At 55.9% G+C, this 24,460-nt stretch overlaps 3 protein-coding genes across 8 annotated transcripts; 1 reads left to right on the top strand and 2 right to left on the bottom strand.

Annotated features, from left to right (window-relative positions):
- Positions 1-473: 473 nt before the first annotated feature.
- On the top strand, positions 474-2,151 carry CCDC85B (coiled-coil domain containing 85B). Its single transcript, XM_046014362.1, has one exon. The coding sequence runs from the start codon at positions 626-628 to the stop codon at positions 1,232-1,234; it is 609 nt and encodes a 202-aa protein (XP_045870318.1). The 5' UTR covers positions 474-625; the 3' UTR covers positions 1,235-2,151.
- Positions 2,152-2,736: 585 nt separating this feature from the next.
- On the bottom strand, positions 2,737-7,699 carry FOSL1 (FOS like 1, AP-1 transcription factor subunit). 5 transcript variants are annotated; one of them, XM_046017099.1, is made up of 4 exons: positions 7,588-7,699; positions 5,432-5,629; positions 3,573-3,680; positions 2,737-3,156 (listed from the first exon to the last, which is right to left on the bottom strand). In XM_046017099.1, exons 1-4 carry the CDS (start codon positions 7,675-7,677, stop codon positions 2,737-2,739), a joined length of 816 nt encoding a protein of 271 aa, XP_045873055.1. In that variant the 5' UTR covers positions 7,678-7,699. The 5 variants fall into 5 exon arrangements, with proteins under 5 accessions (XP_045873055.1, XP_045873056.1, XP_045873057.1 ...); XM_046017100.1 differs by lacking the exon at positions 3,573-3,680; XM_046017101.1 differs by lacking the exon at positions 5,432-5,629 and having other exon boundaries at positions 7,588-7,677.
- Positions 7,700-22,027: 14,328 nt separating this feature from the next.
- On the bottom strand, positions 22,028-24,319 carry C8H11orf68 (chromosome 8 C11orf68 homolog). 2 transcript variants are annotated; one of them, XM_046016691.1, is made up of 2 exons: positions 24,148-24,319; positions 22,028-23,455 (listed from the first exon to the last, which is right to left on the bottom strand). In XM_046016691.1, the coding sequence occupies exons 1-2, from the start codon at positions 24,300-24,302 to the stop codon at positions 22,696-22,698; spliced, it is 915 nt and encodes a 304-aa protein (XP_045872647.1). In that variant the 5' UTR covers positions 24,303-24,319; the 3' UTR covers positions 22,028-22,695. The 2 variants fall into 2 exon arrangements, with proteins under 2 accessions (XP_045872647.1, XP_045872648.1); XM_046016692.1 differs by having other exon boundaries at positions 22,028-23,452; positions 24,148-24,318.
- Between the last annotated feature and the right edge of the window lie 141 nt (positions 24,320-24,460).

Here is a 24,460-nt window from a genome sequence, read left to right as displayed (position 1 = left end):
GAAACATTCCAATAGCGTGTAGGCTGATGATGAGTCAGGCACGTTTGGTTGGGCTCAGGGTTCCGAAGGGCTGGGAGCGATGTTCATTGAGCCGAGAATCTCCAGTATGAACTAAGTTTGGAAAGTTGGTAACAAGAACCGTCTGGGTTCATCGGGGAGTGGGCATGACTCGGTGGCCGACATCGAAGTCTTGGTTCTCAGAAGGAGCTGAGAGGCCTTAGGCGAGAGCCTGAGGCGGTTTGGAACTGGGAAGTACCAAGCGCCTAGTTTGGCGTTACCTGTCGCGGAGGGTAGTGGCGCTCAGACCCACCGCTCAAGAGGGTCTGTAACTCCGCGGTCTGGAGTGGGCGGGGAAGGGGCTCTCTCTTTCCCCGTATTCTGCTCTCAAATCCCGCCCCTTTCCGGGGAGCCTTCCGTGGATTGGCTGTCCTTCCTTAACGTCACACGGCCCCGCCCCGGCGCGCGCCCCGCCGCGTGCCCACCCCCGGGCGGCTGCTGCAGCCTACGCTACACAGGCACAGCCTGCCGCCCGCGGAGCCGGAGCACAGCCGCGAGAGCGCGGAGCTCGACGTGGGCTCCTGGGCCGCGGCGGCGGGCAGGCGATGCTCCAGAGGCCTGAGCAGCCATGGAGGCCGAGGCGGGCGGCCTGGAGGAGCTGACGGACGAGGAGATGGCGGCGCTGGGCAAGGAAGAGCTGGTGCGGCGCCTGCGGCGGGAGGAGGCGGCGCGTCTGGCGGCTCTGGTGCAGCGCGGCCGCCTCATGCAGGAGGTGAATCGGCAGCTGCAGGGTCACCTGGGCGAGATCCGCGAGCTCAAGCAGCTCAACCGGCGCTTACAGGCCGAGAACCGTGAGCTGCGCGACCTCTGCTGCTTCCTGGACTCCGAGCGCCAGCGCGGGCGGCGCGCCGCGCGCCAGTGGCAGCTCTTCGGGACCCAAGCATCCCGAGCCGTGCGCGAGGACTTGGGCGGTTGTTGGCAGAAGCTGGCCGAGCTGGAGGGCCGCCAGGAGGAGCTGCTGCGGGAGAACCTGGCGCTTAAGGAGCTCTGCCTGGCTCTCGGCGAGGAGTGGGGCCCCCGAGGCGGCCCCGGCGGCGCTGGGGGCTCAAGCGCCGGGCCGACACCCGAGCTCGCCTTGCCTCCCTGCGGGCCCCGCGACCTGGGGGATGGAAGCTCCAGCACCGGCAGCGTGGGCAGTCCCGACCAGTTGCCCCTCGCCTGCTCCCCAGATGACTGAGCGCTCAGCTTCCTTCACGTCGACGCCCGACCAGACTGCTTCCCAAGCGCCGGCACTGCGGTGGACCTCGGGACCTGGACGCCGTCCCGCCTGCGAACGAGGGGCCGCTGGCATGGATTTGGAAACTCTGGCCCGAAGGAGGGCCCCTCGCTTTCGCTGGTGGGGCAGCAGGGGAACTGGAGGCTGGAGCGGAGGGACTTGCTGGGGGCGGGGTGGGGGCTAATAAACTGGAACGGAAGCAGAGCCCGTGGCCTGGGCAGCGTCTGTTTGGGACTCGCCGGGGTGGGGACAGGGCGGGGACGTTGAGACAGGGTACCATTGCCACCCAGAGGGGCTGCAGAACTAAGGCGGCTGACTCCCCCACGACCTCAAGCCTGGGACGGGATGTGGGACCGTGGTAAGCCCCTGGCTCCCCCCTTTAGGCCTCGGGACAGGCCATGATCCGGCCCCTGAAGTGGCTCCAGCTCCCTTCCCGGCTCCTTCCTGTCCAAGACAATGGGGCAGGAAGCAGGTGTTGGGGGCCTAGAACCCAGTGGGCAGCCTCCCCCGAGGCTGGAAGGGGCGTAACAGCGCCCTCCTATGGTCCGCGCAGGAGCGCTGTGGGCCTCCATCAGGAGGAAGAAGATAATCCTTTTGGCTTGCACCCAACAGCACTCTTTCTCCCTTCAGTCCCGGAGATGAGGCAGCGCAGATGTAATCTCATTCGTCAGATAAGACAACTGAGGTCCAGAAATATAAAATTATTTGTCCAAACTCATGCAGTAAGTCCGTAGAAGTGAGACCGGAGCCTAAGGCTTCTGATTCCAAATGTTCTCCTTTTCACTTCTGGGTTCAATGAGACCAGGCCAGAACGTCAAGCCTTTTATTCCATTTTGGCAGGTTTGTATAAAAATACTCTATGTAGGAAAATAAATAGCAGCTGCCTTCCTTGTGGAGGCTTGGATTCCCTGGAGCTGGAGTCTTCTCAGAGCTGGGGGGCTGCAGGTTGGCTCATCACAGAAGACTCGCACTCTCCTGCCATTCAGGAGGGGCCAGCAGAATGCCCTGGTTCGATCACTTGATGCTGCTGGCAGTGTGGGGCTGGGTGAGTTCGTTAGTGTTCTAGGCTGGTAGAGTATCACCTGTCAAGAGCAGGATTGGGTGGACTAGAGGAAGAGGGTGATGCAGACTAGAGGTGTGGTCTGGAAGGGCTTGGGGCTCTAGAGGACCTCGAGGGCTCTACAAAGTCCTTTTTGGTTGCCAGGAGTTCCCTCGCACAAATGGGAAATATTTTGTTTCTGATTTAGTGCAAATTGTGCTAGAGAAGCCAGCTCTGGAAAAACAGTGGGTAGCTTTGGTGGCCCCAAGCTGGCTCTACGAGGGAGCAGAATATGCTCAGTCTCATCTGGAGGGATGGGGAAGAGCCTGCTGGGATGGGCATGGGATACAGTCCAGACCAGCTGGACCAGTGGGTGGGGAGACATTGGCTAGAGTGGCAGCCGCCAGTAGGGGGCTGGGGTGCCTCATAAGGCAAGGAGGGTGGGGGAGCCCAGAGGGTCAGAGGATGGGTCCCCGCTGCTGCTGCTACTCCTGCGATGGGCTGAGGCGCAGGGCTCAGGGGTGCTGGGGTAGGTGAAGACCGGACTAGGGGTGAAAGGAGTCAGGGAGGGTGTGGTCATGAGCGTGGGGGTGTGCAGTGCTTCGGGTTCAAGCACAGGCCCCGAGGAAAGAGAGATACAAGGTACAGGGCGGGAAGGGGCTGGGGGGCTGCTGGTGCCGCCGGTACCGCCCGCGCCGCCAGTGTCGCACTCTGTGGCCCCTTCCGGGATTTTGCAGATAGGGCGGTGGGCTTCGAGCACCAGCTCCAGGCGCTCCTTCTGCTTCTGCAGCTCCTCAATCTCGCGCTGCAGACCGGACTTCTCGTCCTCCAGTTTATCAGTCTCCTGCGGAGGGTTAGGAGAGGAGTTAGAAGATGAGGGCTGAATGTCGCGTAGCCTCGGGAGGTGGTGGTAATTGGGGGTGGGGGTGGGTCTCCAGCGAGTCTGGACTACAACTCCCATGAGCCCTTGGGAGAAAAATGGGCTCGGCTCCCATCAGGCCCGGGAGCATCTTACAAGGAGGTTATCTCCCAAAGCTTTAACCCTCCTCTCTCCCTCTGATGGGAGTGAGATGCGCTGTAACTAATTTTTAATCGCTTTTTCCTCATCGTTTTCTCCGAAGGACTGCTCCGACGGGAGCCTGGGGGAAGGGGCCTTCATATGCCGGCGCCCTCTGGGACCCCTCAAGCTCTGGGGAGCCGCGCCCCTCTGAGGTTCGGTGGGCCGGGGCCTGGGCACCCTCCGCGCCGGCCGGTGCTCACCGCCTGCAGGAAGTCGGTCAGTTCCTTCCTCCGGTTCCTGCACTTGGCCGCCGCCAGCTTATTGCGCTCGCGCCTCACTCGACGGCGCTCCTCCTCCTCCGGGCTGATCTGGATGGGTAGAGGGAGTAGTGAGGTAGATCCTGGGCCACTGGTCGCCGGGCACTCGCCTTGTGGGGTGGCCCTGGGCTAGGACCCTGGCCGAGGGTATGACAGTGCAGTCCCCCTCCCCCACCGCGCTTCAGGGACCACAACCACACAGCACCGGGACAGGTTCCCCACGCTCGCGCTTTAGGAGATTGAATTAATCAGATTTCCTCCCCGCACCCAGGTTTTGCCTCCTCTGATTACTCTCAGAATGCCCCCCGCCCCCACGCCACTCACACACTCCACAAACCTTTACCCCTCTCCATCTCTCAGGACTCAACTGAGATACCCCCGCTCTTCCAAGAAGCTTTCTCTTTCATTTCCCACCCAGAAGTGGCCTTTCTTACTCCGAGCCCCGGGGGCCCAGCCGCTCTTTTTCAAAGGACCCTCATTCTTTTCAGTCTCTTGATAACCAAGTGTCCTCTTCCCCAGAGGTTATGAGCACTAGGAGGGGTTGGTGAGTGTTGCCGCGGAGTAAGTTGTCTTTTATTAGGAACCTATTACATGCCGGTGAAGAGCTTTACACAGATTCTTAACCAGACTTTCCATGTCAGGAACTGAAGCCTGGAGAGGATGAATAACTCGTTTATGGTCCCAGAGCAGAAATGAAAACCCACTCGCTCTGTTCAACATCGAGAGGCCAGCTGAAGGAGACCAGCTCCCCCAAAAGAACCCCACTTAGAGCTCACAGCGCCAGTCTAGGAGTCCCAGAAACTAAGAGCCCCGTAAGCACAGGGCTGAAGAAGTCAAGGAGGCTGCCTCAGGCTCATAGCATGGCCCTCTTCTCCAAGTGGTCAAAAAGGTCTGTCTTAACTGCACATCTTTCCAAGATCCTGACCTCAGGTCAAGCTCCTTAATATGCAAGACTCACTGCAATACAGTCTCATGTACCAAAATGAAGGAGGGAGCCACTCCCTTACAGACCCTCTATCTCTTATTTATTTTGGCAAGGGACTGTATTTTTTTTTTTTTTTTTTTTAAGCACTGTGAAGGCAGGAGCCCCGGTTGGGGAGCCAAGAGTCCCCAGCTCACTCTGCTTCGAGCCTGTTAGCTCTGGGTGAGACAGTGTGGCTTGATGGTTAAGATCTCACTTTAGAATTGGAAAGACCTGTCTCATTGCTCACTGCTTATATGATCTGGACAAGTGACTACCTCTGTGTGCCTTCACTTCCCAGCTGTAAAATGGAGAAAACCGGAGTGCATTCCCCAGAGGCTTTTTGTAAAGGTTAAATGAGATAGGGAGACTTAGACCCAGAGAGTAGCTGCAGGGAACCCTCCCCTTTCTGTTCTCTCCCCAGCTCTGTAGACAGCATGCGCTCACCATCACCATCCATGTCAGCGGGTAGAGACCCTCTCCAGTCCACCCACTTCTCCACCTGTTGCTCCACATGTACACGTTACGTTCTCATCTTCATCCCCATTCTTGCTCTGACCATCCTCTCTACCTGGAATGTCTTTTCCTTCATCTCTATCTATGCAAACCCTACCCATCCTTCTAGGCTCCAGAAAGCTTTCCCTGATCTAGAAGTGACCTCTTTGCCCTCTGGATCACCCCAGGGGCTCCTATTACTTTCTGCCTTGACCAGGAGTCACCAATGGCCTTACCTCCCCACCTCCCCCCTTTCTAAGTCCGTGTCCTTTTGGCCAAGAACTTGTCCTCTGCCCCTCAGCACCCCTGTGGGCATCAGCACCAGCACAATGCCTCTGCTACGTACCTGTTCACAGGGCCGGCGTCGCACCCCCGGAGGTGGCCCTAGGGCCCGGATGACTCCTGGCCGGGGCTGTGGGGGGCTGTACGGGGGATAGGCCAGAGGCCTGGGGTAGCTGCTGGGTCCCAGGAAGTGAGGCTGCACCATCCACTGCAGCTCCTGGCTGCCACTCACAGCATTGACACTTGGCACGAGGTGGAACTTCTGAGGGATGGGAAATGGAAAGCCAAGGATGAGGTCTGTGTAGAGTGAGGTGCCGCTGCTGGATAGAAACCACGCCGCCGTCCACTCTCAGTGCAGGTGTTGGTTCTGAGAGACCGGAAAGAGCATAGCCTGACGGAGAGACTGACTTGGTGACAAGTCTCTGCTTATGAGCTGTGTGACTTCGGGCAAGTCTCATAACCTTGCTGTGCTTTCATTGTCCTATCAGAACCAATACTTATAAAGTATGGATTCCAGGCACCATCCCAACCACTTGACAAATTACTGACTCATCTAATTTGCACAACAGTGTCTTCATTTTCAGACAGGAAGACAGTTGTCCACAGACACATAGCCAGTAAGTGGGAAGTGGAGTGTGGGCCCAGGCGAACTCCTGTATTCTGCCTGAATCCCATCTGTACAAAGAGGAGAATTCTGGCTCCTATCTCCAAGGCTGGCTGGGTGAGAGAATGGGCGTGACAGAGCCTGGGAAGTGGCCGGTGGCCAGTGCATGGGGCTGTGGTGGGCGAGAACCACTGGCCTGGGTTGAGGCTGTCCCAGTTAGCTCTTAGCTCAGCCCCTTACTGGCCATGACTCTGGGCAAGCTACTTAACCTCCGTGTGCCTTGTTTTTAATATGGTTGTAGGTGAGGATTATGGCAGCTCACTGATGCTAAGAGATGCCCTTTAGTAGCTCTGAAATCACAGTTCACTTGGCAGCTTTAGAAAAATTTACTGGTACAAAATAATGGTGGGCTCTCAACTCAGTGAATTCTTCGATTCTATGAAACCTCCCCAAACCATGTGGGCTGCACTGTAAGCATTGGGTGTACTACCTGCCAAGATTTTCCTTCAGCCAGAAATCTGAGAAAAGGGTTGAGATGGGGATTCAGTGTTGGGGAGGACTTGGGGCTGGGCCTTGGCGCCCAGGCCTCCGGGAAGCACGCCACAAGCCCAGGCAAGTCCAGACAGCGGTGTCCCCTGCCCAGCGCTGCGGGCCCAGCGGCCCGGTGACCCCAGTTCCGGGACTGAGGCACTGCCCGCGGCATCTCCCGCTCCCGAGGTAGTCGGGCCCCGGGCAGCTGCGGGCCAGGAAGGGAGGGGCGCCCCGGGTGAGTCAGCCACCGTGACTCGGCCGCTGTGACTCGGCGGAACGGACGCCGCTCCTTCCCTCCTCTAGCGACACGTGCGCGCTGCCCCTCGACAGGAAATGGGCACCTGCAGCCACCCAAGTCCCCCCAGCCTGCAGCGGGGCGCCGTTTGGTGCCGAGAGTCTGGGGACGCGGGAACTGCCCGCTGCAAGACCCCGCGCACCGCCCGGCATCTCGCAGCCTCCTCCGGCCCCAGCCTGTATATTAGGGGCGGAGAACCAGTCTCCCGGAGCCCACCAGGCTCCACTGCTCCGAGAAAGGGATAGGGACTTGGCGACAGGTACAGACAGACAAACGGACACAGAGACGGTCACAGTGTCGAGGATTCCCAGTCTGTCAGAGGTGGCCTGCCGCTGGATGTCGCCCCCCTCCTGTGTGGGGACTTCTCGGCCTCAGCTTAGACTCCGGATCCCCGGGAATTTAGTCCGCGATGGATCAGACCCTCTGCTCCTGTCTGAGCTGGGACTAATCCCGGACTAAGCGGCGCCTTTCCGACGCGGACAGGACGAAGAAATCAGTGGTGGACGGGAGGAAAGAAAGAAGGCAACAGAGACAGCAGGACAGATAGACAGTAGACAGCGAAGGAAAAGGGGGCGAGACAGAGGGGACGTTCGCGCCCACCGCGCGCGTTCCCCTGGGCTGTGGGGGAAACGTGCCTCTAGACGCGGGAGAATCCGCGGCCGCCGCCACGGCCACGGCCCCAGATCCAGTCCCTACTCCCGTTCGCGGCCCCAGTCCCAGAGGTGCGGAGTCGACCGCAGTGTCCCAGGCGCTGTCCACCCGGGAGCCCCAGGCGTCGGGTCCCTCTCACCTGCTGGCCTGAAGTGGGGGGCTGCGCCGGGCCGCCGTACGCACCGCCGGCCCCGGAGCTCGGTCCGGGTTCCCCGAAGTCTCGGAACATGCCCTGGCTGGCTGCTTTGTGGGGTCCGCGTCGCCGGCTTCGGTTCTGACTCACTTGCTCCTCGCGGAGTCTTTTCTTTTTATGAATGAAAAGTTCTCGGGCTGAACCACTTCGATTGGGAGGGGGGAGCGAGCGATTTTCAACGGCGCTGGACACCTCAGGGCTCCACCTCCCCGGACGCCCCGCCTTTTGCCAGTCCGCGCTGAATTTGTCTACGCCTCCTACAGTCCAGTGACCGCCCTGTCGTGGCGAAAGGGACGGACCTGGAGTCCCCCAGGACAGCGGCGGGTCAGCCCCCTCTGACGTAGTTGCCCATACATGGTGCAATTTCCTCGCCGCGCCCAGGTGGAGCCGAGGATTCCCCCGCGGATTTACGCACCTGTGAGCGGCTGGGTGCCGCACCCCGCCCGCGAGCCCGGGCTCTGGGCCCGCCTTCCCGTGCCCAGGCGCGCGCCGCGCACCCCACTCATCGCCGGGTCCCGCCTTAGTGTCGGCGTTCGTCAGCTGGCACGAAAGAATCACACCTTGTGGCGGGTGGGAGGTTGGAATGATGAAGGAGAAAGGGGTCTGCAGGGGCGCCTGGGAGGCTCAGTAAGTTAAGCCTCTGCCTTAGGCTCAGGTCATGGTCCCAGGGTCCTGGGATGGAGCCCCCCGCATCGGGCTCTCTGCTTGGCGGGGAGCCAGCTTCCCCCTCCCCCTCTGCCTGCCTCTGTGCCTACTTGTGATCTCCCTGTCTCTCTGTCAAATAAGTAAATAAAAATAAAACAAACAGTAAAGTGGATTATAAATGTGATTGTGCTGGTTATTATTTTATTTACGGGGTGCTTACTTCGTACTTAACTGCCATCCAAGGCTTCACACCTGCTGGCATTGTTTTAAGGTTCAGGTATACTAAAAAGTGGGTAAATGATAAACCAGGGTTACCGAAAGGGTGGTCTATTTTAAACGTCTACGATGGACAAGTTAATGGTTTGAACTACCCACAAATACAAGGTGACCTGACTGTGCTACTCCTGGGATAATTTCAGAAGTTATAACAGGTTTTGATTCAGAGCCCCCATGAGCGGTTAAGATCCTGCAGAGTCGGCCATGGGACGCATTTGTCCTATGGTCTGTTAAATGCCATCTTCTGTAAATACTGTCACTGCTCCTTGGGGGCTCTGTGGTCACCAGCCTTATTTGGAGATGTGCCAAATTTCAACAACTAAGGCCAGCACCGTGGGGAGTAGGTACCACGGTCCTCCCCCATTTTACAGAGGGGGAAACGAAGGCTGAGGTATGTTGAAATGAAGTGCCTAATGTCAGGAAGCGAGGGGCTGCAGCAGGTTGCCAAATCAGGGCGGTGGGAGCTCCAAGCCCACGCTCAGGCAAGATTTCTCCAAGTCCTCCCCAGACACTTTTTTCACCAGTGCAGAATGTCAGTGCCGAGAGGACCACCCCAAAGCTTCTGGGCTTCCTCCCACTCTACAGATGGGAAAACTAAGGCCCAGCGGGAGTAAGGGGCTGCCAGTGTCCCACAACTACAGAAAAAGAGCTGGGCTCTCCTGCTTTCCACTACTACCTCCGTTTGATCCGCTCCAGTGTTGTCGTCAAGGAAGGAAGAGTTCGGGGGAAAACAGGGTCCCGGGCTGCCCTTCCTTGGGGACTGAGGCCAGGGGTCTGTGGGGGCACTCAGGACTCAGAGACACAAAGCCAGGGGGTATAGCTCAGTGGTAGAGCATTTGACTGCAGAGACACAAAGCCAGCTTGGCCCTGGGCTTCCAGTCCCAGAGCTACCATTTTCTGTCTCTATGACCCTGGGTGGGTCATCCTCTCTTTGAGTCCCAGTCCCAGTGGGAATAATTGAGCCTCCTGCTGACCTCATGGGGTTGCTATAGGATCAAATGAGATCATAAATGTGAAAATGCTTTGTAAGCTGTAACGTGCTGCGCACTCAGAAGGTGGTTCCCAGCTTGGTGCCTCTCCCTTGCCCTTGTTCTACTCAAGGCTTGTCTTTCTCTAAAAAGAAAAGTAACCAACAGAAGTTTACCAGACTGAGGAATATAGAGGTGAGAGAGACCGAGGGAGAGAGAGAGAGAGATCTGAACTAGTGTGATCCACGGGAAAGAGCATGCCTGCTGGCATCAGATAGTTCCAGGTTCTGGAGGCTGAATTCTGGTTAGGCTGCTCACCAGCTATCTGACCTCGATGAGACACACCATCTCTCAGAGCCTCTGTAAAATGGAAACATAATGATAACTACATCTCAGGGTTGTTCAAGAATAGAAATAAAACAATATCACGGGGCGCCTGGGTGGCTCAGTGGGTTAAAGCCTCTGCCTTCGGCTCGGGTCATGATTGATCCCAGGGTCCTGGGATCGAGCCCCCACATCGGGCTCTCTGCTCAGCAGGGAACCTGCTTCCTCCTCTCTCTCTGCCTGCCTCTCTGCCTACTTGTGATCTCTGTCTGTCAAATGGATAAATAAAATCTTAAAAAAAAAAAAACCAATGTCACATGTTTAGCCCTGCATATAGTAAGAACTTGACGAATAGCAAAAGCAAATACACGTGTTAATACAAAGTTCCAGAAGCGGGAGCCCTTGGGGTTCCGATCACAGGCTAAGGCAATCACACAGCACACACACACGCTAACTGATGTTTGAACTCTTTCGCTGAGCCCAGGTTGGATGGGTCAAGGTGACAAAGGCAGCCAGGTGGTGTCACATGGAAGGACTGACGCCGGTCAGCCTTGATGGCATACATCCGCCTGAGCCGGAAACACCACCCTGTCCCACTTGCCCAGCATCCTGGAGGCAGGGACAGAGCAAGGCCTCCGATCTCAAATCAGTGCGTGCGTGCATGTGTGTGTGTGTGTGTGTGTGTGTGTGTGTGATTACATGGTTTTCTGAAAGTCCCTTCCTGCTCTAACCGTTGGTGGAGCCACAAGGAGGTCCTTTCAGAGGCAGCACATTCCAAGCTCCTCAGTCATTAACTCCTGCTTCGTGGCTGCAGTAACGTTCCTGGCCCCTGACCTCACCAGCTCCCAGCCAGGGAGGCCAGGCGTGATTCCTAAGGGGCCACTGTGATTGCAGGAGTCTGGGGGCCCGGAGGTCTTGAGACATCAGGGCACTGTCTGTGTGAGCCTGGCACCCAGTGTGAGCCTGGCTCAGTCACCTCCCTCTCTGAGCCCCAGAGAAGGCCCATCTCTGGGGGCTGCAGTGAGGAAAAGGAGGTAATGGATGAGTGTGCTTGGCACCCGGCAAACTCTGTCAGTAACCCCAGGCTATAGGAGATGATGTTTATGTGTTCCAGTTTCCACTCACTTATTATTTTTTTAAAGATGTGTTTGTTTATTTGAGGGGGAGGGAGAGAGAGATTTGTGGGGGTGGGGCAGAGGGAGAAAGAGAGAAATCCTCCAGCTGACTTCCCACTGAGCATGGAGCCTGACTCGGGCTCAATCTCGGGACCCTGAGATCATGACCTGAACTGAAACCAAGAGTTGGACACTTAACCCACTGAGTCACCCAGGTGCCCCTCCATTCACTTTTTTTTTCTTTAAGATTTTACTTATTTATTTGAAAGAGAGGGAGAGAGAGAGAGAGAGAGAACAAGCGGGGAGGGGGGTAGAGGGAGAGGGAGAAACGGGCTCCTCGCTAAGCAGAGAGCCCAATGTGGGACTCGATCCTAAGACCCTGGGATCATGACCTGAGCTGAAGGCAGCTGCTTAACCAACTGAGCCACCCAGGTGTCCCTCCGTTCACTTTTTAAAGCGAAGTTTATTTATGTTATAAACGGGGTTGAAATTTACATAACATACAATTAACCATTTTGAAGTGTAGACTTCAACAGAATTCTGGGCACTCACAATGTTATGCAACCACTCCTTCTCCCTAGTTTTCAAAACTTTTTTATTATCCCAGAAAATCATTCTATCCCCATGAAGAAATCAGTCTCGGGGTGTCTGGGTGGCTCAGTGCGTTGAGCCTCTGCCTTCAGCTCAGGTCACGGTCTCAGGGTCCTGGGATCGAGCCCCGCATCGGGCTCTCTGCTCAGCGGGGAGCCTGCCTCCCTCTCTCTCTCTCTGCCTGCCTCTCTGCTTCCTCGTGATCTCCCTCTTTGTTAAATAAATAAATGAAATCCTTTAAAAAAAAAAAAAAGATGGGGCGCCTGGGTGGCTCAGTGGGTTAAAACCTCTGCCTTTCGCTCAGGTCATGATCCCGGGGTCTGGGATCGAGCCCCGCATCGGGCTCCTTGGCGGGGAGCCTGCTTCCTCCTCTCTCTCTCTCTCTGCCTGCCTCTCTACTTGTGATCTCTGTCTGTCAAATAAATAAATGGAATCTTTAAAAAAAAAAAAAAAAGAAATCACTCCCAATCCCCATCTCCTGGGAACCACAAATCCATTTTCTGTCTCTGTGGATTTGCCTATTTTGTACATTTCATATAAATGGAGTCATACAATATGTGACCTTCTGCATCCAGTTTCTTTCACTTAGCATAATGTTTTCCAGGCTCATTTATGTTGTACTATGTGTCAATACTCTGTTCTTTCTTTAATTGCTGAATAATATTCTATTGTATGGACATACCACTATTTATTTATTCATAAGTTGATGGATATTTGAATGTTTCTCCTCTTTGGATATTATGACTAATGGTGCTATAGACATTTGTGTACAAGTATTTGTGTGGACAAGATGTCTCATTGATCTTGGGAATGTACCTAAGAGTAGAACGGCTGGCTCATATGGTAATTCTCTGTTTCACCTTGTGAAAAACTGCCAAACTGTTTTACAAAGTGGTTGCACTGTTTTACATTCCTACTGGCGGGTATATGAGGCTTCTAATTTGCCCACATCCTTGCCAACATTTATTATTTCCGTTTTTGAAATGAAAGACGTCCTAGAGGGTGTGACATGGTATCTTGTTTTTCTTTTCTTTTTAAGATTTTATTTATTTATTTGACAGACAGAGATCACAGGTAGGCAGAGAGGCAGGCAGAGTGAGAGAGGGAAGCAGGCTCCACACTGAGCAGAGAGCTTGATGCAGGGCTCCATCCCAGGACAGGGATCATGACCTGAGCCGAAGGCAGAGGCTTAACCCACTGAGCCACCCAGGCGTCCCTGGTATCTTGTGGGTTTTGTTTTTTTTTTTAAGATTTTATTTATTTATTTGACAGACAGATCACAATTAGGCAGAGAGGCAGGCAGAGAGAGAGGAAGGGAGAGATGAAGGGAAGCAGGCTCCCTGCTGAGCAGAGAGCCCGATGAGAGGCTCGATCCCAGGACCCTGGGATCATGACCTGAGCCGAAGGCAGAGGGTTTAACCCACTGAGCCACCCAGGTGCCCCTCTGGTATCTTGTGTTTTAATTTGCATTTCCTTAATAACAGATCATGTCCCTTAATGACGAATTTTTTATGTGCTTTTTTGCCATTTATATATATTTTAGGGACAAATGTCTATTCGAATCCTTTGTCCATTTTTAATTTTTTTTAAGTTGGCTCCATGCCCAATGTGGGGCTCAAACTCATAACCCTGAAATGAAGAATCCCATGTTCTACTGACTGAGCCAGACAGACACCCCTAGTTGGTGGGGTTTTTTTTGGTTTGGTTTTTTGTTTTTGGTGTTTTTTGGTTTTTTTTTGTGTGTGTGTTTTTTGTGTGTGTGGTTGTTGCATTATATGAGTTCTTCCTCTATTCTGGCTAGCAAACCCTTACCAAAAATATGGTCTGTAGCTATTTTCTCCCAGTCTGTAGGTTGTCTTTTCACATTTTTTCATAATGTCTTTTAATGCACAAAAGTTTTTTTTTAAGATTTTATTTATTTATTTGATAGAGATTACAAGTAGTCAGGCAGGCAGGGAGAGAGGAGGAAGCAGGCTCCCCGCTGAGCAGAGAGCCTGATGCGGGACTCGATCCCAGGACCCAGAGACCCATGACCTGAGCCGAAGGCAGAGGCTTTAACCCACTGAGCCACCCAGGCGCCCCTACACAAAAGTTTTTAAATTTTTTATGAAACCCAATTATTTTTTCTTTTGTTGCTCATTCTTCCAGGGTCAGAGCTATGAATCCACTGCCAAATTTGAACATGTACCCCTATGTTTTCTTCTAATTGTCTTATAATTCTGTTGTTCTATTTAGGTTCCTGGCTGAACTGAGGTTTGATACACATCTAGTCAAGTGGGCTTATCTGACATGTTCAGCTCATGTATGTAACCCCGTGTAGCTACTGCCCTCATCACGATAGAGGACACTTCTAGCAGCTTCCAAGCTCCTTGTGCTCACCCCACCTCCCTCAGTCTCCACTCCCCACCCATGGGTACCGCTATTCTGACTTCCGGCATCATCGATGACTTTTGCCTGTTCTTCGTATAAATGGATGTGTCCTTCGGTGGCCGACCACACTCTGTTCTCCAGGATAAGTGCCTAGGGGTGGAATTATTGGGTCACAGGGTACATGGACATTTGCCTTTGATTTTCTCCAACAGTCCTTCTTCCAGAGTGGTCAGACCATTTTACCCGCCACCAGCAGTGGGTGAGAGTTCCCGCTGCCCCCCCACCTGGAGGTGATGTTTTAGTTCACTTCGGCATTTCTTTCCCTTGCTTCTGGCCCCAGACTCTCTCTTCTGGACACTCTCCACAGCTCCTTCCTCTCCATTTCCCACCCCGGCAGCCTGAGGGACTCTTTTAATATTCTGACCGTTTCGCTCTCAGACTCGGACCCTTCTGAGCACTGGCACATTTTGAATTTCTATGCAGGAAGGACTGAGGCCTGGAAAGGAGCCTGCTGTTCTTTTAGGTTGCTTGTGGGGTTTGTAAGGCCATGAGGATAATACTAGTGAGGGCGCCTGGATGGCTCAGTGGTTTAAGCCACTGACTTCGGCTCAGGTCATGATCTCAGGGTCCTGGGATCGAGTCCCGCATCGGGCTCTCTGCTCAGCAGGGAGCCTGCTTCCCTCTCACTCTCTCTGTCTGCCTCTCTGCCTACTTGTGATCCTTCTCTGTCAAATAAATAAATAAAATCTTTAAAAAAAAAAGGATAACACTAGTGACTCACACATCGAGCTCTTACGAACTGTTTAAAGTAATGTATTAATCCCCACGACCATCCTGTAGAGATAGCTAATAATGTTATACCCATTTTACAGATTAGAGAATGGAGGCCCAGGGAAATTAAGCAACTTGCTAAATGCCACGCAGTGAGGAAATGGTGCAGCCAGGATTTGAACCCAAGGAGTCAGTCTCTAGTGCCTGTTAGTCCTTCCTGCCTTGCTCTCCTCACTCTCTTCACTGCCTTGTTAGTCTGCCCTTTGAAACTGGCCACAACCTTTAACATGGCATTCCAGTTCCTTCCAGAGGTAGGCTGCCTGCCTAGACTCTACCCACTGACCCTATGTGCCCCAAACTTGCTGCTGAACGGAGCCTCTTGCCTTCCCTGGGCCCAAGATGCCCTTCCTCACCCCACCCCACCCCAACCCAGCCAAGCCTCTCGCATTCTGCAGGTCTCCGTTTCTCCACCGCTTCCTCAGGAGGCCTTCGGTGAGTCCCTAACCTAGGTTGAATTCCTCATGTGATGTGGTCCTATAGCTCCCTGTAGGATTCCTTTTTTTTTTTAACCTGCTCTGCATAACTATAACATATTTCATGTTTAAAATATTTTTTTTGTTTAAAGATTTCATTTATTTATTTGACATTTATTTATTTATTTATTTATTTCATTATTTATTTGTTTAAAGATTTATTTATTTATTTATTTATTTATTTATTTGAGAGACACAGTGAGAGAGGGAACACAAGCAGAGGGAGTGGGAGACGGGCAGGGAGCCTGATGCGGGGCTCGATCCCAGGACCCCGGGATCATGACCTGGGCCGAAGGCGAATGCTTTACGACTGAGCCACCCAGGCGTCCCTATATTTAAAATATTTTAAATATTCTGTGTTTGGGGGGATTTTCTAGATATTATTTTAAGTTATTTTATTATTTTATTTTTTAAAGATTTTGTTTATTTATTTGAGAGAGAGAGTAGGGCAGGAGCAGGGGAGAGGGAGAAGCAGACTCCCTGCTCAGCCGGGAGCCCCACGAAGGAAGGCAGATGCAGGCCAAAAAAAAAAAAAAAAAAAAAAAATCGACTTCGTTGAACTCTATTTTGCATCAAAAACATGTACGGGTCAGTTGTTTGACCATCTGAGACACCCGTGTGAGCGTGTACTAATGAAGATACACAACATTTCCATCCCCTCCCGCCCAGAAAGTTCTCTCCTGCCTCTTTGCAGGTCCGGAGTCCCTTATCTCAGTTCTGTTGCCACAGGTCAGTTCTGTCTCTGGCCTCTCACGTCAGTGGAAGCCTCCGGTGTGAGCTCTTTTCTAGCCGCCTTGGGTCTTGCCCCATTATGCCGAGACTCCCCCGGATGCGTGGCGCAGTAGTTCGCTCCTTTTGATGGCTGCGTGCGACTCCATCGCGTGATGGACCCGTTTCCGTATCCGTTCTCCTGAATGAACTGAACATAAAGTCAGGTGGAGCCGGCTGTGGGGGAGGTAGAGAAGATTGCAGACCTGGTCTTGGCCCCCGGATACTGACAGCTCCCAGAGGTGACCGGACACTGAGGAAAACAGCCTGGGCTGTAGATGGGCAATGCTGGGGGCCGAAGCGGGAGAGCAACAGGGGCGGGACAGGAACCCCCAGGAATGAAGGATTCTTTCCCACTGGGGGAGGGCAGGCTTCCCGGCAGAGGTGTGTTTGAAGCTGGGGCCGCTGTTCCCGGGGTTGGGGTCGGTGGGCACAAAGGCCTGGGTGGGGGGGCGGAGAGAGGGGAGGCACCGGGGACTCTTGAGTCCAGAGCACATGGTGGAATCTGTGTTGGGCTGTGAGCGGGAAGGGTGGGCAGAGCGAGGCCCAAGCCAGGGTCCTTGAATGCCCGCCTGCCCGAGGAATTTGACTTGGGCTGGGAGACAGGGGGACTCCTGAGCGGTGTTTGAACAGCAAAGTGACTCGTGCCCTGTTCTCTGAGGCTGGAATCTAGGGAAGAGGGGGACGGAGTCCCTTGTGGGGAGGTCTTCTGGGCCTGGCCCTCTAGACTCTCAAGGTCAGAGCCGGTCACGCGGTGGGCCCCGGGGCCAGGAAGAGGATGAGGTACGAGGAGGGCTGGGCCGCTGTGTCCAGGGCCTGGGTAAGACCCTATTATCCATTCCCCAGGTGTCCATGGAACACGCACAAGTGCCTGTCCCTCTGCTGTCCTTTGAGTCTCATGCCACCTTGCCGCAGGCTCGTCCCCATGAAGCGGAGGAGGACCCTGAGGCTCCAGAGAAGGAAAGGGGCTGGATTAAGCAGGAGTCAGGGACAGGGCTACCGTGTCCCCACTCTTGTCCTGGGGTTCCCTCCCCCACCAGCTACCTCTCCAGTCCAGGGCATCCTGGAGAGCATCAAAGACATGGTCCCCACCGTCTGCATCTCCGATCTGTTCTACAACCTCAGACCAGATCCTTTTCCTCTGGGCCCCTCAGTTTTCTCTTCTTATAGATGAGTAATTGACACGCTGTGAGCCCTGCAACCAGAAGTTTCTGTGGAGATCCACCTGGGGGAGGGGCAGGACAGAATCTTGGGTCCCTCACCCCTGTTCGAACCCGCACAGCTTGGGGAGGCAGCAGAGGACAACCACAAGAGCTCTGGCGTCAGGTAGCCTGGGTTTGAGCCCCCAGCTCGGCCACTTTCTGGCTGTGTGGTCCAGGCCATTCTCTTAACTTCCCTATGCCCTCACTCTCCTCTTCGTGAAAATGATATAAATGATTGTACCTGCTTTTCAGGGCTGTGGGGGGAGTAGATGAGATTAGGTGTGGATGGCACTTAGCACAGGACTGGTTTCTTGTAGAAGGGCTCAGGGCGTGTTCGCATTTTCTTGCTCTCAAGTTTTGTACCACGTGGACCATTCCGTCGGCATGGGGGGCATCAAGGGTCCTGCTGTCAGTACTCAGAACTGCTCTGCCTGCTGAGCCTCGCCCCTTAGGTTTCTTGGAGCAGCTCCTGCTCCCTGGAGACCTAAGCCCCGGGTAGTCAGGACCTATCACCCAGTTCTTGGGCTCTCCTCACCCTCTGGGATCTGGGGCTTATCCCCACCCCTGGGCTCCAGGGTGCCAGTCCCTGCTCCAGGCCAGGAGGGGGATGAAACGCTCATCCTGGGATAAAAGGCTGGCAGACCTAGGCTGGACCAATAAACCACCCCACCCTCGCTGGGAGGATCTCTGGGCACCCATGTAAACTGAGTCATGGGGGGCAAGGGGGGTGAGTCATGCGGCCTGTGAGTGGGAGCCAGATGGGGCAGAACTTGCCTGTGGAGGGCCTTTGGCCATGCCTCATAGAGCCACAACTCTCAGGGCCCCTCTGACACCCAGCGGGACCCCAGCCTGCTGGGGCTGAGGGGCAGGGGTCTAGAGGTTGGGCTCCGAGCACACAAGCCAGCGCCGGTGTGTTCCTGCGTGGGCGTGTCTGTGCGGCAGCGGGGAGGGGAGTGAGGCTGGCAGACCGGAAAGGGAGGCTCTGGCTCTGGAGGAAAGGATGGGGGTTTGGAAAGGAGTCAAAGCCCTAAGAGAGGAAGGTTTTGGCGGGAATGCTTCTCTGCCCTCTCCTGGCCTCTGGGGGTTTGGCTGATTTTTTTTTTCCCCCTGCAGGACAAGCTTTCTCTTTTTAGCCTGGGAGGAGCCAGGGCCCCGTGGGTGACATGTCTGTCCTCTAGAGTCCCCAGGAGCCAGAGCCGCTCAGTGACACCTCAGTCACCGAGCTCCCTGCCGCAGGGGTACGTAGGAGCACTTTGGGGATTGTGGAGGCTGCTAGAGCGTTTCTAACCTTGACCGTGGCCAAGTAAAACGAGGGCTGTGAGGACCAAAATGCATTAATGTGTGCAAACTGCTTGGAGGAGCGCCAGGTACCGACTAGGTCATGTGCTTGTTTGTTCTTACTATCTGAGCCCCAGCGTCCTCAACTAAACAAGTGGGGGAGGAAAGGGGGTGAGAGGCACCTCTTGTCTGGCCATTGCTTTGGTTCCAGTCTCTGAGGTCATTCCCTGGGAAGCTGCCCCTCGTCCCCCACCCCACTGCCTGCTGACCCTGTCCCTCTGTCCAGCGGGGGGGGGGGGGGTTCAGTGGGTTGCTGGGCTGTGTGCCCTCAGGTTACCCCCTCAGTGTATGGGAGATGCGCGTCAGAGAAGTGGGGAGTTTCCCTCCCAGGATGAATCAGCTTTGTGACCCAAGCCTCATCCCTGCCAGGGCCCCTCCCAGCAGGCGGGAGTGGGGTGCAGTTGCCCTGCTGGGAAAATCCCCCAGACCTCACCAAAACCTGGGCAGAAACTCTCTCCCAACTCAGCTGTTTCCTGTCTTCCCTACCCCAGCTGAAATCAGGGGTCGGATAGATATTCTCCCCTTCTCCTGGCCAGCCCCTCTAGAGCCTCCTGCCTGGTGTTTGGGGTACACAGGACATGTGAGTGGGAGGAGGTAGATTGTGTGTGTGGGGGGGGGGGGCGGTCTTCTTTCCCGGGGCCTCAGTCATCCTTTATGTGGTTTTATAAAAGAGGGCTGAGCATACGGGTTTGTCCAACTTTACTCAGCCTAGCCCACCCTGGGCCTGGGCTGTGTCTTTACCCCAAACAGGGCAGAATCCCCTGCCAGCCCGAGGGGGGGGATCTTGGGGAGCTCCTGGCCTGGTAGGGAAGTGGTCCTTCCCCTAGGCCAGGGAGAGCCTTCCTGCCCAGGTAGGCTTAGTCATTGTACTCTCCGGGTCTCAGTTTCTCCGTCAGTCAAGTAGGAATCTTGAGTCTTGGCCCAATCTGTTCTCCCCGGCAGTTCTGAGAACCCACTTTGTGTCTTTACAAGTCAGATCCCAAGTCCTGGCTGGGGCTTGTTTGCCTCAACAGCCGCTCACTCCTGTGGCACTTTCCTGCAATGGCGGCTCAGCCACGCAGTCAGGGTCGAATGGCCTGGATTCAAACCTCAGCTCTGCCCCTTACGGCTTTGTAACCTGGAACCAATCACTGAATCACTTTGGGCCTCAGTTTCCTCTACGGCAAAACGGCAATAATAACAGAGCCAGGTGAGACTTTGAGGAGAGGATGGAGGGAAACATTCAGCACAGTGCCTGGCTCTTGTTACGAAGGGAAAGAGGAAAGAGGCCTGGAGACAGAGAGTGACTTTCATTCATTCACTCACTTATTCAATGTGTATCTGGCAATTGTGCTCGGCCAGGTCCTATGCTGGACCCCGTAGATCCCCCTGCGGGACAAAGTAGAGCCACTGTCCTTGCAGGGGGCCCCAGACACACAGATGAGAGCCGCAGGGGGTGGGTGTTATGGGAGCCTGGGGTGTGGATGAATGAGGAAGGAGAAATCTCTGGGAGGAGGGGCTGGTAGGTGTGAGGTGTGTTTAGCCAGGAAAGCAGGGGAGGGTCAGGCACACCAAATGGAGACGACAGCATGAGCAAGGCACCAACGCGAGAATGGCCAGCGTGACTGCAAGGAAACAGGCAGCTGTTTGCTTCTGGAGTGAGAAGGGTGAAGCAGAGAGTGGAGGAGAGGAGTCGGGGGGAACAGGCAGGGCTGGCTTCAGGTTGAAATCTGGATTCGGATTTTAGTTGATTTATGGAGAGGTTGCTCTGGCCAAGCACTGTGCTAGGCTCTTGGGACAGGGCTGAGATTTTAGATGCTGTTCTTGATTTCACTAAGCCCCGCAGTCTGGGCACGCGGCTCGGGGACCAGTGGGAGATAGGCATCAAGTGAGTGATTACGTAAGTAACCTCCCGATCCTTGCTGAACGACAGGTGTTCAAGCAGAAGGAATAGCCCGAGACCCAGGGCTGCATGCCAAGGGGTGAAGGAAGTGCCAGTTGGTTCCAGTGGGGTGAGCACAGGCAGGAGGTGTACCTGGGGAGAACTGGGGCTCGGCAGGGGTCTAGGGTCATGGCTGCCTCGCAGGAGTGGACTCCAGATTGCAGGCTACGGGGAACCATGGAAGGGCTTTGTGTAGGAGAGGGGCACGGGTAGCTCTGCAGGAGAGCTGGCTGCGGGGGGACAGACGGGGTCAGTCGGAGAGAATGGGGCAGCGGAGGCAAGCTGTGGTGGTGCAGGAGGGAGAGTGAGGACTGGGCTAAGGCAAGGCCATGAGAATGGAAGAGAGAGGGTTTGTGAAATGCTTAGGAAATATTAGGAAAAGACCATCAGGTGCTGTTGATACCACCTGGGCTGCTTTGTGGGACCCACCAGGGCCTGGCAGGACCCCCCAAGCCTTGGCCCAATTTGGTCAAGTGCAAAGCATTGCTTGTCCGAGGGAGGCAGGGTAACGGGGCTCCAAATCAGAGACCACCTGGGACTTCCCAGGGCCGGGCCAGGGCAATTCAGGCCTGGGGAAACTTGGGGTGAGGAGGAAGCTGGGGAGGGGGCTGAGGCAGCATCTCATGACTCACCCACTTCCACCCAGTCAGCCCGGTGGCATCTCCGCTCCCCTGCTCCAAATTCCAATTTGGTGAGGCTGCTGGAGGCTGAGTCAGCCCCGGCACGGCACGAGAGCAGCGTCCCAAGGGGCTCCTTGCCAGAAACCCTGGCCTCCAACCAAGGCCAGGGCCAGGCTCCCAGACTACAGTAGCCTCAGCCGAGCGGTGCTGCCCACGATCATGTGAGTGACTGTGCCTTGGGGGTTATGAAGAACTCACAGTGGGTGAGGCCCTGGGTAACAGTCCGAGGAGGAGGCAGAGGCCGGGGGCTAAGTCCTCCTCTGCCCAGCTCACCGCACGACCCTGGGAGAATTCCTTTTCCCTCTTGGCCTCTATTTCCTTGACCACACAACGGGACCCACATCTCCTAAGCAGCTTATGAGACTTAAGTAAGACATATGAAATGCTCTGCAAACTGCCCAGTGGCCCAGGATGGTCAGGGTGGGAGACGTGAGACAAAACGTGAGCATGTCCTGAGTTCCTTACAGCTGTGCAGGCTGCTTACTGCGTAAGAAGTCCCACCGAGGCTGTCGAAATCTAGCCCGTCCTCTGCTCAACCGGCTGTACTCCCTAACCTAGAAATGCTAGGACCAAGAGAGTACCCTTCTCTGACACAAATACACCCGGTAGAGCCCAGTAGTGGCCCCTCAGACTTTGCTGGGTCAAGCCCCTAGACTTATGGGAAACCACTGAGAAACCGATTCTGATTCTTGGGATGGAGGAGAAGCAGGACTGGTTTTGCAGAGGCTCTCAGAGAGGTTCCCAGCCTTGGCAGGGAGAGGAATCTTATTACTGGGGAGCAGTGAGGGGTTCCCACGTAGGGCAGAGAAAAAGTCTCTCCTGGCCCTGCCTCTCTCCAGAAACCAAAGCAGGCAACCAGTATTTTAAAAAACACTCAAGACACGGACCCAAACTGGGTTTTATTGAAATGCCAGGAGCAGGCACATGTCAAAGTAGTAAAGGAAGGAAGGAAGGAAGGAAGGAAGGTGGTGCAGGCTGTTTGAGGTGGCAGGGGAGGGGCAGGCCCCATGTCCATGGCCCTGGCATCCCCTCTCTCTGCCAAGGGCTGAGTGGGTACAATCATCCCCCCGACACACACACAAAATAGCATGCTTAGGCCTGCAGGGCCTTTGCCCCCTGGACTGTGAAGGCTCCAAGAGGGACCGGAAGCACTCATTTTTCTCTCTTGAGGGAGGAGAAGGAAAGGCTTCAGAAGGAGAGGTACAGCTGGGGTAGAGGGTGGCCAGGGCAGGCTCTCCTCCTGGGAATCTGTACCTAGCCTGTGGTCCTGGATGGCAGAGGGGAGCAGCAGTGGAAAGAGAGGGTGAGGGTCCGGCCCTCAGGGAGCCAGAGCCTCCAGCTGGTGGGGACTTGAGTCAGCCCTGAACAGAGGGCAAGAGTTCAAGGGGATCGAAGATGCAGGCAGTTCCCGGTTGACCGACTGACTGACACGGTCTTCAGAGCTGGGGGACTCAAATTCCGTGGGACAAAGAGGAGGAAGATGGGAGAATCCATCCCTAGCAGGGAGTGGGGGGCGAGGGGGGCAGAAGGTGGTCTCCCCTGGCTGGCTAAATTAGGTCAGTTCCACATTGTTGGCGCGGTCCAGCACACGGGAGCCACGGGTACTACCCCCCAGCTGGAAACGACTCTCGTAGAGAGTGGGGCAGAGGTGCCAGCGGTTGGCCCGGTAGATGCCCAGGTAGGTGTAGACGTCAGGCTTGTAGGTGAGCAGACACTTGATGCCTGCCGCACGGATGGCCGCATCCGCCTCGAGCACACCCAAGCGGTCCGTGAAGTCATCCGTGTAAACACAGATGACTTGGCGCCCCCCCTCTCTGGCCCGTGGGCTCACCTTGGCCACCGGAAGCCGGCCCTCGACCACAGCCCGAGCAATGCCGGCCCAGGCGTGGTCCAGCTTGAAGCCAGGTGCCAGGTGTATCAGCCACTTGCCAGAGAGCACGTGATGGGTGATGGCCAGCTGGCGCAGGGTACTCGGTGTGATGGGCCGCCCACTGGTCTGCAGAGCTTCCCAGGCTGCCTGCAGGCCCTGCACATCACCCGAGTTGGGGACGTAGCCCTGCCCATATGCCGCAATCCAGCCCACAGGCTCAGAGTTGGGCGAGCCAGGGTCCCCATAGCGAGTAACTTGGGAAGGTGGGTACTTGGCCAACCAGGCATCCAGCTCGGCGGCAGGTGTGGTGCGGGCATCAAACACCAGCCAGGGGTCCATGTCCGCTGCCATGGCCTCCGCGGCCAGGTGCTCAGCCGTGAAGCCATCCTCACGGCCGCCTGGAGAGTCCTCCTCCTCCATCTCTTCGCCGGGCTCCATCCTGCTATGGAGGAACCGAGTTAGGGCAGGTCCAGGACACATCTACAGCTTGGCTGGGCCCTAGCAGGTGCGGCCCATGAGCTAAACTCTGTGGCCTTGGGCGAGACTTAAGGTCCCATGCCTCAGTTGCCTCATCTCTACAGCCGACAACCGCTCCTGTCCCCTAGAGCTGTCGAGCCTTAAACGCCCGAGGTGGAACAAGGGCTCCATAAAGGCTGGTGTTCATCTCATTATCACTCTCCCTGATGCACAGACCAAAAACTGAGGCTCAGAGAGAAGTGACTTACCCAAGGTCACACTTGCAATGAGTGACAGGGCCGAAATGTGAATTCAGGTGGGGGAGCAAACAGCCCAGCTACACCTCCTGGCCTTGCCAATAACTGGCAGGAATCCGGAGCGCTGGGATTTAACCGAGGGAAGCAAAGAAGCGCACGTTTGCGCAGCATCGAGGCGGGCCCAGTAGGGCCAGACCCTCGAGGACGGCCCTGTCGGGTCCACCTGAAGACAAGCACACGGACGCCCAGAAAGAGCAGTGCCCGGTCCAAGGCCAATGGGGCGGTGGCCGGATTGGAACCCAGGCTTGTTAGAGCCTAGGAGAGCGCCAGCCTCGGGCCAGCCGCGCCCGCCGCCATTAGCGCCCACAGCCCGAGCCGCGCCCCCGCCCAGCCCTGCCCCCTCCCGCAGCCCCGCCGTCACCTCCGGCCTTCGCCGCGCTCGGCGCCGGCCCAGCCCCGCGCCCGGTTCCGCTCCTGCCGGGGCTCTGCGCCGCCGCCGCTGCCGCCGCCGCTACCGCCGCCGCTACCGCCGCCGCCGCCGCGCCCCGCCCCCGCCACGGCTGCCGCCGCCGCCATCTTAGCGCCCGCCGTCTCAACAACAACTTTATAGACAAGCGCAGCGCGGGGCGGGGCCACCGGGCAGGTCCGCCGCGCCGCGGGGCGGGGCCTGGGAGGGGAGGGGCTGACCCCGGGGGCGGGCCCGGCTCCGGGGGCGGGGCTAACGTTCGTTCTCC

Source organism: Meles meles, chromosome 8, assembly GCF_922984935.1.
Source record: "Meles meles chromosome 8, mMelMel3.1 paternal haplotype, whole genome shotgun sequence".
NCBI classification, from domain to species: Eukaryota; Metazoa; Chordata; class Mammalia; order Carnivora; family Mustelidae; genus Meles; species Meles meles.
The sequence above is the reverse complement of the archived record's forward strand: the minus strand, read 5'-3'. Positions and strand labels throughout refer to the sequence as shown.